At 50.1% G+C, this 14492-nt stretch overlaps 1 protein-coding gene and 1 pseudogene across 1 annotated transcript; both read left to right on the top strand.

The window, feature by feature from the left end:
- Positions 1-7133: 7133 nt before the first annotated feature.
- LOC136532354 (uncharacterized) lies at positions 7134-8038 on the top strand. The gene has a single exon (XM_066524956.1). It carries the CDS (start codon positions 7230-7232, stop codon positions 7767-7769), a length of 540 nt encoding a protein of 179 aa, XP_066381053.1. The 5' UTR covers positions 7134-7229; the 3' UTR covers positions 7770-8038.
- A 4028-nt stretch (positions 8039-12066) lies between these two features.
- LOC136532353 (heavy metal-associated isoprenylated plant protein 35-like) lies at positions 12067-14396 on the top strand (annotated as a pseudogene).
- The last annotated feature ends 96 nt before the right edge of the window (positions 14397-14492 follow it).

Below are 14492 nucleotides of genomic sequence, written 5' to 3'. Positions count from 1 at the left end.
ATGCCGCTTTCGCCAGTGCGTCGGCCGCCTTGTAGAGATGCCTCGAGATGTGATTGAGCTCAAGGCCATCGAACTTGTCCTCAGCTGGTGAACTTCTTAGCAATATGTAGCCATCTTAGTGTTGTGGCAGCTCAACTCCTTCATGACTTGGTCGATGACCAGCTGGGAGTCACCCCAGACATCGAGGCCTCGGATACCCAACTCGATGGCGATGCATAGGCCATTGATGAGTGCATCATACTCAGCCATATTGTTGGAGGAGGGGAAATGGAGGTGAACCATGTACCTCATGCATACCCTGAGGGGCGAAACAAAGGCCAGTCCCATGTCGGTGCCTTTCTTCATTAGTGATCCATCGAACTACATCATCTAGTACTCTTGGTCGACGACCGCTGGTGGCATTTGGACCTCGGTCCACTCAGCAATGAAATCAGTCAGCACTTAGGATTTGATGGCCGTCTGGGAGGCATATGAAATGCCTTGACCCATCAGCTCAAGTGCCCACTTCATGATTCTTCCCATGGCATCCTGGTTTTGGACAACCTCGCCGAGGGGGAAGGACATCATGACCGTCACCGGATGTGACTTGAAGTAGTGGCACAGCTTCCTCTTGGAGATGAGGACAGCATACAGGAGCTTCTAGATTTAGGGGTAGCGGGTCTTGGAATCGGACAAGACTTCACTAGTGAAGTATACAAGACGCTGCACTTTGAGGGTGCGTTCCTCTTCTTCTCGCTCTACTACCAGGGTGGCGCTGACCTCTTGCATGGTGGCCATAATGTTGAGCAGAAGTAGTTCCCCATCGGTCGAGGGGACTAGGATTAGGGCCTTTGTCAGAAGCTGCTTGACCATGTCAAGTGCCTCCTGGGCCTTGGGAGTCCATTCAAAATGGTCAGCCTTCTTTAGGAGTTGATAGAGGGGGAGACTTTGTTCACCGAGGCACGAGATGAAGCGGCTGAGCGCGGCGAGGCATCCTGTAACTCGCTGTACCCCCTTTATGTTCTAAATCGGGCCCATCCATGTGATGTCTGAGATCTTCTCTAGGTTGGCTTCGATGCCACGCTTGGAGACGATGAAACCCAGCATCATACCCCTTGGGACCCCAAAAATGCACTTCTCAGGGTTGAGCTTAATGCCATTTGCTTGAAGTTTTATGAAGGTCTGCTTAAGGTTGGCTATGACCTAGTCAGACCGTTTGGACTTGACCACAATGTCATCCACGTAGGCCTCAACGGTTCGCCCAATGAGACCCCTAAAACATTTTAGCATACAATGTTGGTACGTAGCTCTAGCGTTCTTTAGACCGAACAGCATTGTAACATAGCAGAACGGTCTGAATGGGGTGATGAAAGATGTCACGAGTTGGTCGGACTCTTTCATCGTAATTTGATGGTACCCGGAGTACGCATCAAGGAAGCAAAGTGTTTCGCACCCTAAGATTGAGTCAACTACTTGGTCTATGCATGGCAAAGGAAACGGATTCTTTGGACATGCTTTTGTTGAGACCTGTGTAGTCAACACATATTCTCCATTTCCCATTCTTCTTTCATACAAGAATAGGATTGGCTAACCACTCAGGGTGGTATACTTCCTTGATGAACCCGACTGCCAAAAGCTTTGTGATCTCCTCGTCGATGGCCCTACGCTTCCCCTTGTGGAAGCGATGTAGGCACTGTTTCACTAGCTTGGAGCCCGCCCTGATCTTCAAGGCATGCTTAGGGACTTCTCTCAGAATGCCTGGTATGTCTAAGGGTTTCCACGCAAAGATGTCTCTATTGGCGTGGTGGAAGTCGACGAGCGCGCTTTCCTATTCGGAGGAAAGCGTGGTTCCAATGCGCGCCACTTTGCCCTTGGAGCCACTAGGGTCTAAGAGGACCTCCATGATGCCCTCTACTAGATCGAAGGACCCGACCGACCGCTTGGGTTGGGTGCTTCTTCGATGACCTCCGTCCTGATGGCCACAAGCTCTTTGGAGGCAACGATTGTCGTAGCGTGTTCGCAGCACTCGACCTCGTACTCATAGGTGCGCTGAAAGGAGGTGCCGATGGTGATGACCCCGCATGGGCCCAGCATCTTTAGCTTTAAGTAGGTGTAGTTAGGGATGACCATGAACTTCACATAGCACGGACATCCTAGGATGGCGTGGTATGTTCCATGGAACCCAACCACCTTGAAGGTGAGGGTCTCTACCCTGTAATTGGTCAGATCCCCAAAGGTAATGGGCAGATCAATTTGACCAAGTGGCACGGCCTGCTTTCCAAGCACGATGCCATGGAAAGGCGCTCCGGTCGATCGGATGCGCGATCGGTCGATGCCCATGGCGTCGAGCGTCTCGGCATACATGATGTTTTGGCCACTGCCTCCATCCATCAGTACCTTGGTGAGCCGCTTTGTGCCAATGATCGAGTCGACCATGAGCGGATATCGTCCTGGCTGCAGGACGCATTTTGGGTGGTTGGTCCGATCAAAGGATATGGCGGACTCCGACCATCAGAGAAAGGTAGGCGCACAAGTTTCTAGCGATGCTTGGAGTCATAGGCTGCTGACTCTCTAAAGATCATGAGGTAGCCATCCAGCGTCAGAAAGTCATCGTCCTTCTCCTCGGCGTCGTCCGCGATCGGCTTGTGGTCCTTCCTATGCTCCCTCTATTGGAGCCTCCAGACAAGAACCACTTCATGAGGCCGTAGTCCTTATAGAGATGCTTGACGAGGAAGGCACTTATATGCCCTGGAAGTTTCCCACAAAGATCTCTTTTAGGTCCGCCCAACTTTGGATTCTGTTGGGCGGAAGGTGTTCCAACCATGTTCGTGATGAATCGGCTAGAAACAATGGAAGGTTGTGGATAATGAAATCATCATTATCTGCTCCACTGACCTAGCAAGCAAGCCGATAATTCTCGAGCCACAGTCCGAGGTTCGCTTCCTCAGAGTATTTTAGGATGTTAGTCGGTGGTCGGTACCATGATGGGAAGGCGACGTTGAGGATGTGTAGGCCAAAGGCCTAAGGTCCCAATAGGTCGGGGCTCAGGCTTCGGTCCTCGCCACTGTTGTAGCATCCACCACAACGAGGTTGGTAGCCATGGCTAGACCCCTCCCTCGTATCACTGTAGGCACGCCTATGAGCATCGAGGGTGTCACGCGCGTCACGGTATTGGCCGAGACACTCATGCACTGGGACCATGGTGCATAGCCTCCCACGTTGTGGTGCCTAGTGGACTGATGGGTCCTTGTCGGGTTGCTCTGAGGGCGTGCATTGGCTGGCGTCGAGCTCGCGTCGTCTGGACAGTGAGCTCTTGCGCTGTCACACGCTCGAGTAGCGTGCGAATCTCGCAATGGGCCCGACTATCCTCAAGCGTCGTAGGACTCGGAAGCCCTTGAAGCAAGGCCACCATAGCAACGATGTTCTGGCTTGCTCGAGCAAAGTGTTGGAGCGCTTCATCATCCTTGATGATCCTTCAGTTCACGTCGCGGGCCATGGCACGTGCACGCCCATCGTCTCCATGGCACTCAATCTCTTGCTCGAGCTCCACACATTCCTACTCGAGTTGGAGTCATGCTTCCTCAAGCTCTTGGTGTCGGGCCTTCAGCTGCTCCACCCGTAGGCAGGGTAGGGCCCCTATATCCCCCTCTACCTCATCATCGAGATCATTCGTTGGGGTAGCCTCTTCCTCGTGGATGCTTTTGACATATCCCTCGAGGGGGTTCCTATCATGAAACATTCACGAGAGGGGTGATGGCTCCTCCTGCTAAAATCAGAGGTGGAGGGCGACTCTATTTCTCCTGCGAGGAGGTCATGGAAAGACTTCACGACATATTTGGTCATCCCCATGAACCCCTCATTTCTGGGGGATGGTGGCGTGCGTTGCGCCACAAGGTGGCCAACGTTCTCTATGGTGTTGTGGAGACTGAACGTTGTCGAGGCGCTTCGGATGAGGTATTATGGAGAGAGCGGCTCTCCTCTGGCAACCTATGCTATGACATCGGCGAACAAGAAGGTGAGGTGGCGCAGGTCCTCTCAGGACGGTCGAGGTCTCAGGAAGGCGCCGAGCTAGCGCTCTAACCTCCCGTAGTCGAAGCCGAGGAGCTGGTCGTCTCTAGGGGCGCGGGCCTCTAGTGCGTGCAGCTGTAGCTCCTTAAGCGCCTTAGCGATCGCATCGAGGCCAACAAAGTGGAGAGGTTGGACGGCGGTGGGAGCCTGCGCCAACTTTCCCTCCATCATGATGATGAAGTCTAGGTACCCAAAGCGCAGGTGCGTGCCCAAGACCCAACTGACGCTATGACTAGCCAACCGAGGCCTGGTGTGGATGTCGAGATGCGCAAAAGGCCCCTACCTGGCGTGCCAATGGTCAATGTTTTGAGTTACCACCAACGAGTAAATTTCTAATATCGCGCGTCTGTCTCGGATGGTGTGCTAAGAGGATATGAGGTTTATACTGGTTTGTGCAGAATATCCCTATGTCCAGTTCGTTGTTGCTGCTTGTGTTACTAGCACCAAAAGTTTGTAGTAGGGGTTACAAACGGGTGAGAGAGGGACGGGTCCCAAGTCTCTGGTGAAAAGAATGAACGAGTGCTAAGAGCTTGGTTACTGCTCAGCCGAATGCTCGTATCATGTTCTGATTGGTTCGGGTGATTCGATCAGATCGAGCCTGAATAGATGCGATGCCCTTTAATGGGGTGCCCTGCTTTCCCTTTTATCGGTCAAGGGAACGCACGGGTTATAGCGGAGAGAAAGAGAAGAACAAGAGAGAGAGCCGAAGGCCCTCAGGGTCGTTGGGTCCTTCTTCTCCTTCATGCGGGTCCCACCGACACTATAGATGTCAACAAGGACGGCGCCACGTCGTGGTCTTGTCCGTCACTGGCGCCATATGCAGGCATCGTCGGCCAGTCATGGCGCTCCACTCTGTCCTGGCGGATGTCGTGGTGAACCAAAGTGTCTATTAGTGTTCGTACGAGGGTTAGGCAGAATAGTACCGGTACGCCTGACGCTGTTCTTAATGTGAATCCTCAGGTATGGCCCGTCATGGCCACGTGTTACATCAGGGCGTGTCGGTCTCTTCCTTGGCGTCAGAGTCTTGACCCTGGCTCATATGCTTGGACCTAGAGTGGTTGGCGGCGGTATGAGTCTTCGTCGGACGAGACGGAGCCCGTGACCTCAGGGTCGGGCGAGGTGGAGAGCGAACCCAAGGGTCAGGCAAGGCGGATCCCGCGGTCTTAGGGTCGGGCAAGGCGGAGCGCGAACCCAAGTGTCGGGCGAGGCAGAGCCCGTGGCCTCGGGGTTGGGCGAGGTGGAGCCCTCCCTCAGAGGCCGAGCGAGATGGAGCCCGTGGCCTTAGGGTCGGGCGAGGCAGAGCCTGTGGCCTCAGGGTCGGGCGAGGCGGAGCTCTCTCCCAGAGGCTCGGTGAGGTGGAGCGTGAACCCAAGGGTTGGGCGAGGCGGAGCCCGCGACTTCGGGATTGGGCGAGGCGGAGCCCGCAGCCTTGGGGTCGGGCGAGGCGGAGCGCGAACCCAAGGGTCGGGCGAGGCGAAGCCTGCGGCCTTGGGATCGGGCGAGGCAGAGCCCATGGCCTCGGGGTCAGGCGAGGCGGAGCCCTCCCCCAGGGGTCGAGCGAGGTGGAGTCCGCCCCCAGAGGTCGGGCGAGGCAAAGCTTGCACGCCTGTGGGTCGGTTGGAGCTATAGTCGCGCTCTTGACTGCTCAGATGAATCAATGTTGATGATCATTAGCTCCTCCTCTTCGGGTACCCTAGTATTGGTACCCGACACGAATGTTCTAGGCACAATGTGATTGACTATTACCTTTGGCACGCAGAAATCATACAAAAATTTATACAGGCGGTTTAATTTCATAAGCAAACATAGGAATGAAGAAAAATTCCTTCGTTCTAAAATACCCCTAACGAGAGCTAGTACCCTAAGGGAATCGCCCCGTCAACTAAAGTAATTGGTTTTAGTATCTAATTGGAGGTGGCAATCTTTTGCGTTTATTTAGGATGACGCTAAAGCCCAATCGCCTAATTGTTTGGATTAGGACCCAACATTCTAGATAGATCTGGGTCATCTTCTGTTCTTCTTTCTCTGCCTCCTCTAGTGGTTACTATGGTCCCTAAGGCTGGTGCTCCTTCGTCGGACCATAAACCGACTCCTACCTAGGCTTGGACGAAAAACTTGTAACTCGCTAGCTCGCTCGTTAGTGGTCCGGCTCGAGCTCGACTCGTTTGAATTTTTAATTAACAAGCTAGCTCGAGTCAGCTCGATTAATTAATGAGCCAGCGCGCGAGCCGCTCACGAGCCAAAACAAGCTAAGGTAATTTACATGACAACAACTACAATTGGTCCATATATCCTTCAGCCCAGCCCAATGCAACTTTAAGCAGTTTATATATCCCTCTGCCTATGGTCTAACATGATTAAACACTAAAATTGTAGCCCAATAGACCCCATGGCTCCACCCAGTCACCCACCGGCCTACCCCGCGTTATCATGTTCACACAAGACGAGTCCAAAATTCATATGTATTTTGTTTGTTGTTGCTAACTTGCTGTTATAATCTCTATGTACTATGTTTTTGTGCTTTGACTCACAAGCCAAATGAGCTAGCTTGAGCTTGCTAACGAGCCGAGACGAGCTAGTCTTCTGACTCGTTTGCATAACGAGCCGAGCTATGACGAGCCGACCTGAATCCATATCCAGCCATAGACTCCTACCATGCAAGCCACTCCAACTGACCTCCTCAGCCCAGCAGCCCATGCCCATCGGCGTTATTTTCTATAATTGATGATCCTTATTTTGAATATATCTATCTATAATTATAATTTTGTAGCAGGGGTAGCTTACAGCACACGTTGAAACTGCGAAGAACCGATCTTCACGTCAGTCGTCCAGCTATGATGTGTGTTGTCCTCAATTCTCCCACGACAATAATGTGTGGCTCCTGTAATGAACTGCCGACGCAGCTTCGGCGAGCCTCATCTGCTGCCTGGCAAGTGGTACCGTCCGGCCTGCACTCCGCTGATGCGGCGCGTACACACACCCAAAAAGACGCAATTGTTTTCGTTTATTTACGCACGCAAAAAGTCCGGCGAAAGCGACCAAGTGGCGGGACGAGACGACTCAAATAAAACTAATCCACGCCACCTTCCTTCCTTCTTGCTTCCCTTCCAAATTAAGTACCCCACCATCGTTGGGAAACACTGCACACGCTCTCACTCCCACTCCCGTCCCTATCATCAGTCATGGCAGCTCTCCTCCTCCTCCCGATCCTCCTCGCCGCCGGCCTCGGCGGCTTCGGCAGTGCCGACCCGGCGCCGGCCACCATCGTGCTCAAGGACGGCACGACCTGCACCCTGTGCGCGTCCTGCGACAACCCCTGCAACCCGTCCTACTACCCGCCCCCGTCCCCTCCCCCGGCGCCGGTCGCCACGCCCTGCCCGCCCACCACGCCGTCCTATCCTACCCCCTCCGGCGGCGGCGGAGGAGGAGGAGGCCCCATCATCTACTCGTCCCCGCCGCCTCCTGCTGCTTCCAGCGGCGTTGGAGGCGGAGGCGGAGGCTTCTACTACCCGCCGCCCACCGGCGGCGGAGGCGGCGGGTCGCAGCAGGGCGGGATGTACCCGGCGCCGCCCCCGCCCAACCCGCTCCTGCCCTACTTCCCCTTCTACTTCTACAACCCGCCGCCGTCGTCGTTGCACTCATCCGGCGCGTGGGCCGTGACGACGGCTGCCTCCGCGGCGACGCTGCTCCTCACCAGCACGCTGCTGCTTGTGCTGTGGTAGACACCGCGAGGGATCTAGATCTGCAGAGTGAGTGGGTCAATGCATGCGCTGTTTCTTTTTTCACTTACTACAGTACTAGAGGTGGGTGATCCAATGCAACTGGCGATTCAATTTGGTGGCCTGTGTATTCTAGCAGTAATTATATTTCCTCCTCCTCTTCTTCTTCTTTCTTTGGGATTTGTATGTGTCGGTCGGTATATTAACAGATTAATCTTCTAGTAGCAAAAAGACTGTACAATATAATATAATAATAACGCTAGCATACTCTTTCACCAGAAAGATCGAATCGAACTGTTCATGGTTCATGCCGAAGAAAGAATGGAGTTTGTTCATCAGTTTCAGTAACGAAGATGGTTTGGCCAGTTTCAGTATAGGCGTGCAGCCCGGCCGCTCGCTGCTGATTGCTCTGGGATGTTGTTGCATCAGATTCTGAGTGTACTCTGATCCGCGGGCGGCGCTGCCAGCAGTACGCCGCCCGTCCTGTGAATCAGTGAATGTGATGGCGCCTGGCTGGGTCTGGGTGGCAACATTTTCTACCTCGTCACAAGCAAAAATGCGCTTCCTTTCTTTACTCCCACCTCTCTCGATCTCTTTCTTGTTCAGTTTGGCCACTGGAGTTTTGGACCATGCACAGCACATAGAAGTATTGTGCACGTAACTCCGGTGCCTATTTTTACTACCCGCTCTATTCTAAACAACTTGTATTTTCATCGTGAGGTTGGTAGATCGCTGTGGCCAAGAAATCATATAAATAAATATATAAATACGTGGCGGAGCGAAATGTCTGCTCCCACAGCCACAGAGGAGGAGGAAAATGGAAGTGGAAGACACAATAATCTGCTTGCCTACTCACTTTGCCAGAGAGCCTCGAGACGCGCGAGCCTGCAAGCATCCAAAGCGTAGCAATTTCAAGAGAGGTCCACCACCTCCATCCGTCTCCGTGTGCTGTGCAAATGCAAATGCAGTGGCGGCCATGGAAATAAAATACTTGTAGCGCACTGTTGTTATCTAATTAAACGGTGTAGATCTAAAGGAACACACGCCAAACTTGTGCTGGCCATGCCCATGCACCACCAGCCTCTAGCTTGCACGGTGTTCCTTCAGCTGTAGTACACGCAAAAAAAGAAAAAAGAAAAAGAAACGTTGCTAGTACAGTGGCTTTTAAAAAGGTGCATACTACGTGTATAAGTGATGATGATAAGGAAAAGGTATTCGAAAGCACCTTTGTTTGTTTTCTGGCTGGGAGCTCCATGGATTTCTTTGCAGTTTCAAGGTATCGAGGCTCTCGAGAGAGGGATGTGTGACGAAGCAAACAAAAAGGGAAGGAAAAGGAAGGAGAAAAGGTGAGAGAGAGAGAGAGAGAGAGAGGCGTGCGTGGCATAGCTGATTGGCAGGGTGGAGCTTGATTATTTTCTCCTAATCTTCTAGGTCCGAAAAGCGCAAGATCCTGTCTGCACTTGAGCTAGCTGCTGATCTTCCCTGTTTCACACTACATTTTTAAGCCTTTTTTCTTTTACATCAAGGGTACAACAAGCTTCCTCGTTTACCTTGTGCTACCTGGAGACTTGATACTGAACCGTGGAGTTTTTGACAGTTAATTTCTCATGTCTGTGATTTTTTTTGGTCAGGAAGGAAAAAAAGAATGTTAACGGGACTCGCTACGAGCCAGTTTTAGGAGTATTTAACTTTTCTTTCAGATAGATAGATGGGCCTGGCCTACCGCCTATGTGCCGTGAGTTCCATCGGCCCATGAACTCCTCTTTCAGATAGATAGATGGGCCAGCAGCTTTGCTTTCTGCTATAAGTTACTCTGGATCTGTGCTGCAACCTTTTCACGTCAATATGCATTTTGCTCCCCCCTTCTTTTTTCTTTACATTAGATCATCTGTAATAGTTTAAAAAAACAATCAGTAAATCAATAAGTTTTTCAAGCAGCTAAAAAAGTTGAAAGCATATCTATTGGGTTCAATCCAACAATTTCCAATATAATATATCGGTTCTAAAATATAGGGGACAATTTTACATCAGGAATCTCGGAAATCTTTCTCTCTTTATATTTGCATTAGAGATATCTTGATCGAGAGTTGCGGCTGCGGCACATCTGCAGCTAGCGCCTAGCGGTGGTGGGTGACTTTCGGCCGCGGGCCGGCGAGAGCGGTACGGTACCCACTGCCCACTGCCCAGCCTGTTTGGTTGGCTGGTTCATATCGTTGCTGGTTTGTGAAGAAGTACGGCTGGCTGATTTATGTGAGAGAAAAATATTGTTCTGACTGAAAATTTACGATCATTTACGACAAGCCACAGCCAAACAAACAGGCTGATGAAAGATGCCTTCTCATGGTTCGGCGCGCGACGGCCAAAAATATCGTCAGCCTATGAAGCAAACGTCGCCGGCACGTGGTCATCCAGTGAGCACCATGCCAACAGCGTGCAAAAGATCTGTCGTCGCCAGTGTCCGTCTTGGTAGTTGGTACGTTCCATACTTCCATCCCACACACGGTAGTGACACATTGCATTGTATTGTGTATACAAGAAATCATCGTGTGCCACGTCTTAAAGTAATAAAAAAAATCATCATATGTCTCCACGCTGCTTCATTTCGAATTTAGGGGTCTATCCTCTTAGAGGTTATATATAATATACGAATATATTTAGAGGTCCGTGTGGGTTCGCAGAACGTTACAAAATAAAATCACACGCCCAAACAACAAATAGGATATACACACGGTAATATCTAAGTGAGGACTGCAAAGGTCTCATCTAATTAAAGGACGAAGATATCCCACGATGCGACCCCTCACGTCGCCTTGCCGTGCCGCCACCCACCTCCCGTCGCCGCTCTCTCAACCCCGCCCTCCCCTTATCATAGGGCAGTTGCGAACACTCCCCTGGGACGCCCTAACACCAGTCTCGCCCAACTGCCGTCTCCCAACGTCCTGGCAAGTGGTGCCCCCGCCGCCCCGCCACGCCACCGTCTCGCCCACCGCCGCCGCCGAGTCACAACCACCGCCCCCAAACTCTCTCTACACCAAAAGGTGAGTGAATCTCCTCCCGAAACCCTAACCTCGACCGGTCGACTCTTCTTCTTCCTCTCCAGCGGGGCGCGGATGGGTCGCACAAGTGCGTGAACGCGCGACCTATCGTCTGTTTGAGTTTGCATCATCAATATATTAGCGAAAATGCAACAAGTTCTTGAACCCTGTAGAAAGGCATAAGTCTTACTAACAACATAGCCATTAATTCTGACTTCTTGCAACTAATATTGGGAACTCCAAAGGTCAAATATAAGTAAGCAAACAATAGCATGAACTACACCCGAAAGCCATAGGAACACAATTTCATGCAACAAGCATTCTGTGAATTTTCTGTTACGTCTAAAAGAGTAATAATGATCACCAAAAACCTTACAGATGACAAAAAAAAAATGTGATGGAAATATTGGAAATATAGAAGGCTCAAAGTAGCACAACTTTTTGCAGAACTAGGGGAATTTTTGTGTGGGTGTACAGTGCACAGATATAAGCTACACTCTTTTGCCTTTGCGCTACGTACCAAACCGATAGAAAAGGCCCATTTCAATAGTAGAGCCCGGCCTCCGGTGACAAAAACTTAAGTATAACCATGGCGTTGACACCAAAGATGAAATATTCTTCGGGACATGAAAAAGAAGGCACAAAAGTGACTGATCTGGTGAAGAGCTCAATCCAAGAATAAACACAGTCAGGCCTCATCTCCTGATAGCAGTGCATGCCGTCAGCATTCTCGGCAATAGTCGTTCATCTTTGCCGGCCTATCCGTATAAGAAACATGTGGCCAATAATTAAAGCAGCTTATCTCACGAGAAACAGAGCTTTTAGGCCTAAAAGCTTTGTTTCTTATAAAATGCGCAAGTCCTGAACCTTTTAAATTTAACTAAGTTTGACACAAAATTAGTATCACTAGATACAATTTTAACTGATAATAATACTATAAATCATGGTTTGGAGATTATTGCAATTTCCGAATTATCATTTATTTATTTTTAGTATTACTGGCTGATTGACTATCTGTCTTTGCTCTGATTATATAAAAACAACATCGCACTTGCCTTCAATAATCTAACAGATGTTGGCATCCAACTGGCAAAGAATCTACAAGAACTAGAGCACAGAAAACCACAAAATTTCCGTGTTGTGTAAATAGCAGATAAGAATATAGATAGATGAGATATAATCAAGGCTGCGCAAACATAAATACTTTCCTTTACCTGAGAGGGTTCACTAGGAGTGGATATCCTCCACCTCTCAAAAGAGCTCTTTTGACCAAAGGAGCCTCCATATCTATCATCTTTTCATCCTTCTATCTTCTCTCTGGCCGGCTAAGGGATATTCTCATCAGCACTCCAATCAGAGAATGCCAAAATTTTAACCAAAGCCGGCTCCAAAATGGAGAATAATGAAGAAAATGGAATCCTAAGTTGAGGATGGAAGAGCCAATCGCATACGAAGCATCTGTTGAGGCCGAGTGCTTTGAGCTTGATTCCACTACAAACTGATGCTGCACTGCTGTAGTGCTATTCCAAAGTGCAAACATGAAGCGAGGAATGTAGCCGGACAACAGGAAAATAAAAATACAACACAATAAGAGACATGCACAGAAAAAAGACCAAACACTCTATACAGTAGTGGATGACAGATAAAAACCAAGGTGTGGCACAGTAGAATTGTCTGAGTCACTTGTAATTGTAAGCAACTCAGAAAGGCCACTTGCATAGTTGCATGTGACTGTGACTCCATGGAAAAGAAACGGAGCCCATGCCAAGATGGAGCCATCTAGCTAGGGGACTCTCTTTTCGCTTTCCAATGATATTCTTTGGGTGACCCACACAAATTGACCAGTAAATATTCCATCCCAAAACCACCCACGGCGCCGCACAAGCAATGCGATATAAAATGCAACGCATTGCATGGTCAGTGACTCCAAACTCCAACCTGCCCTGTGCTAAGGTCTTAACAAGAGTTCATTCCCTGCTAGCTCGAACTCTATGTAGCTTCAAGCCCGAAACCAGCTCTACTAGTCAGAGCTTCAATCATGACTACAGAACTGGAGGTTTGTGGAATATCCATAACTCAAGCTCTTGTTGCATTTTTGTTTTTTGCATGGCGGCTGTACTAATCTACTTGCGTAAACCTGCAGACACCACAAATAACGGAGCTCCATGTAAGGATGGACTGCAATGGCTGCGGGAACAAGATCAGGAAGACCCTGAGTGCCATTGATGGTCAAGACAATTCTAACCTGAAACCCAACAGTTTCTTTTATTTGATTCCATCAACTCATCATTAAGATATCCAGCTCGACTGGTGACGAGCATGATATTGATATGATACTCTAACAAGAGCATTACATGACATCTTGCAAGTTAATAATGGAAGGGACCTGTGCTGTACAGGTGTTAGCGAAGTATATATAGATCAAGCTACCCACAAGATCACGGTGGTGGGGATGGCCGATCCTGAGAGCCTCGTCAAGGCCATCAGGAAGACCAAGAGGATCCCCACCATCTTCTCACACCGACTCCGGTGCCGCAGCGGCAGTCGAGGCTCAGCCGCCTCCCCCTGCCGACGGCGAAGCCGAAGGGGAGGCCCAGGCGGCTTCATCACCTCCCGCCGAACCACTAGCAGCCGACGCCGCTCCTCCAGCAGCAGCAGCAGCAGAGGAGGAGGCCGCACAAGCTGAGGCGCCCGCGCCGGAGAACAAGGAGGCAAAGCCGGCAGAAACCCCCGGTGGCTAGGGATGCCACCGTGGTACGCACAGTACATGACTAACCCGTATGGGTATGGCCATGGTAGCCACCGCATGCACAGTGAGCACTGGGTGAGGGCGAAGCACCCCATGGACATGCACGGCGTCAGGTACGAAGCATCACCTTACCATGCGAATGCGACGACGCACAGTTACGTAGCCGAGTATGGCAGCGGCTATGGTGGCTTTCCGGTTCAGGAAGGAAGGTACTACCTCCCTGCAGAGTACTATCCAGCAAGGGGAAAAGGAGATGACAGGCAGATCACTACCATCTTCAGCGATGAGAACCCAAACGCATGCAACATAGCGTGAGATGAGACCCATATGCTGCAATCTGCTCAAGGAATTAATTCGTTTCTGCAGAGACCTAGCATTGATGCCAAAGAAGGTTGCATAGCTAGTGCAGAGACAGATCATCATGTAGGCTTAATTTGGCCTATGTACGAATTAATGGTCACTGTGTAGTTGTAAGATTTAAATATTGGGTTTATGTGATGTAGTAATGGAAAGGGAACAATAAGATGCTTAACGTGTACATAGTGGGAGAACGAGATGATTTTCCTGGCAATCACCACTATTTTCACTATGCATGCCCTTCATGCTTCTCTATCGTCTCAGAGAAGAATCTATAAAGCGGTGGTCCTGTGTGTATTACAAGGAAGTGGCACAGGTGTTCCCGTTCCGGTGTTTCCTGACCAAGTAACTTTTTGTCCAGTCTAATAACTAGTAGCATGACAGGCATAGGCATTTCACATCTGATTTGTATCACATAAAGTGCAGTAGAGCAGAACCATAAGCCTCATTGTATTATTGATTGAAAACATATAAGTCTACTTTTATGAGTAGCAAACACTGGTGCTATTCTAATGCATTTCGCTGTGCAGAATTCCAGAATGATGTAATCTTGATGTCATTTTCGTTTTTCTTTGGAGCATAAGA

Source organism: Miscanthus floridulus, unplaced genomic scaffold, assembly GCF_019320115.1.
Source record: "Miscanthus floridulus cultivar M001 unplaced genomic scaffold, ASM1932011v1 fs_587_1_2, whole genome shotgun sequence".
In the NCBI taxonomy this organism is placed as follows: Eukaryota; Viridiplantae; Streptophyta; class Magnoliopsida; order Poales; family Poaceae; genus Miscanthus; species Miscanthus floridulus.
Note: the sequence above shows the minus strand (reverse complement) of the source record. Positions and strands in the feature narration are given on the sequence as shown.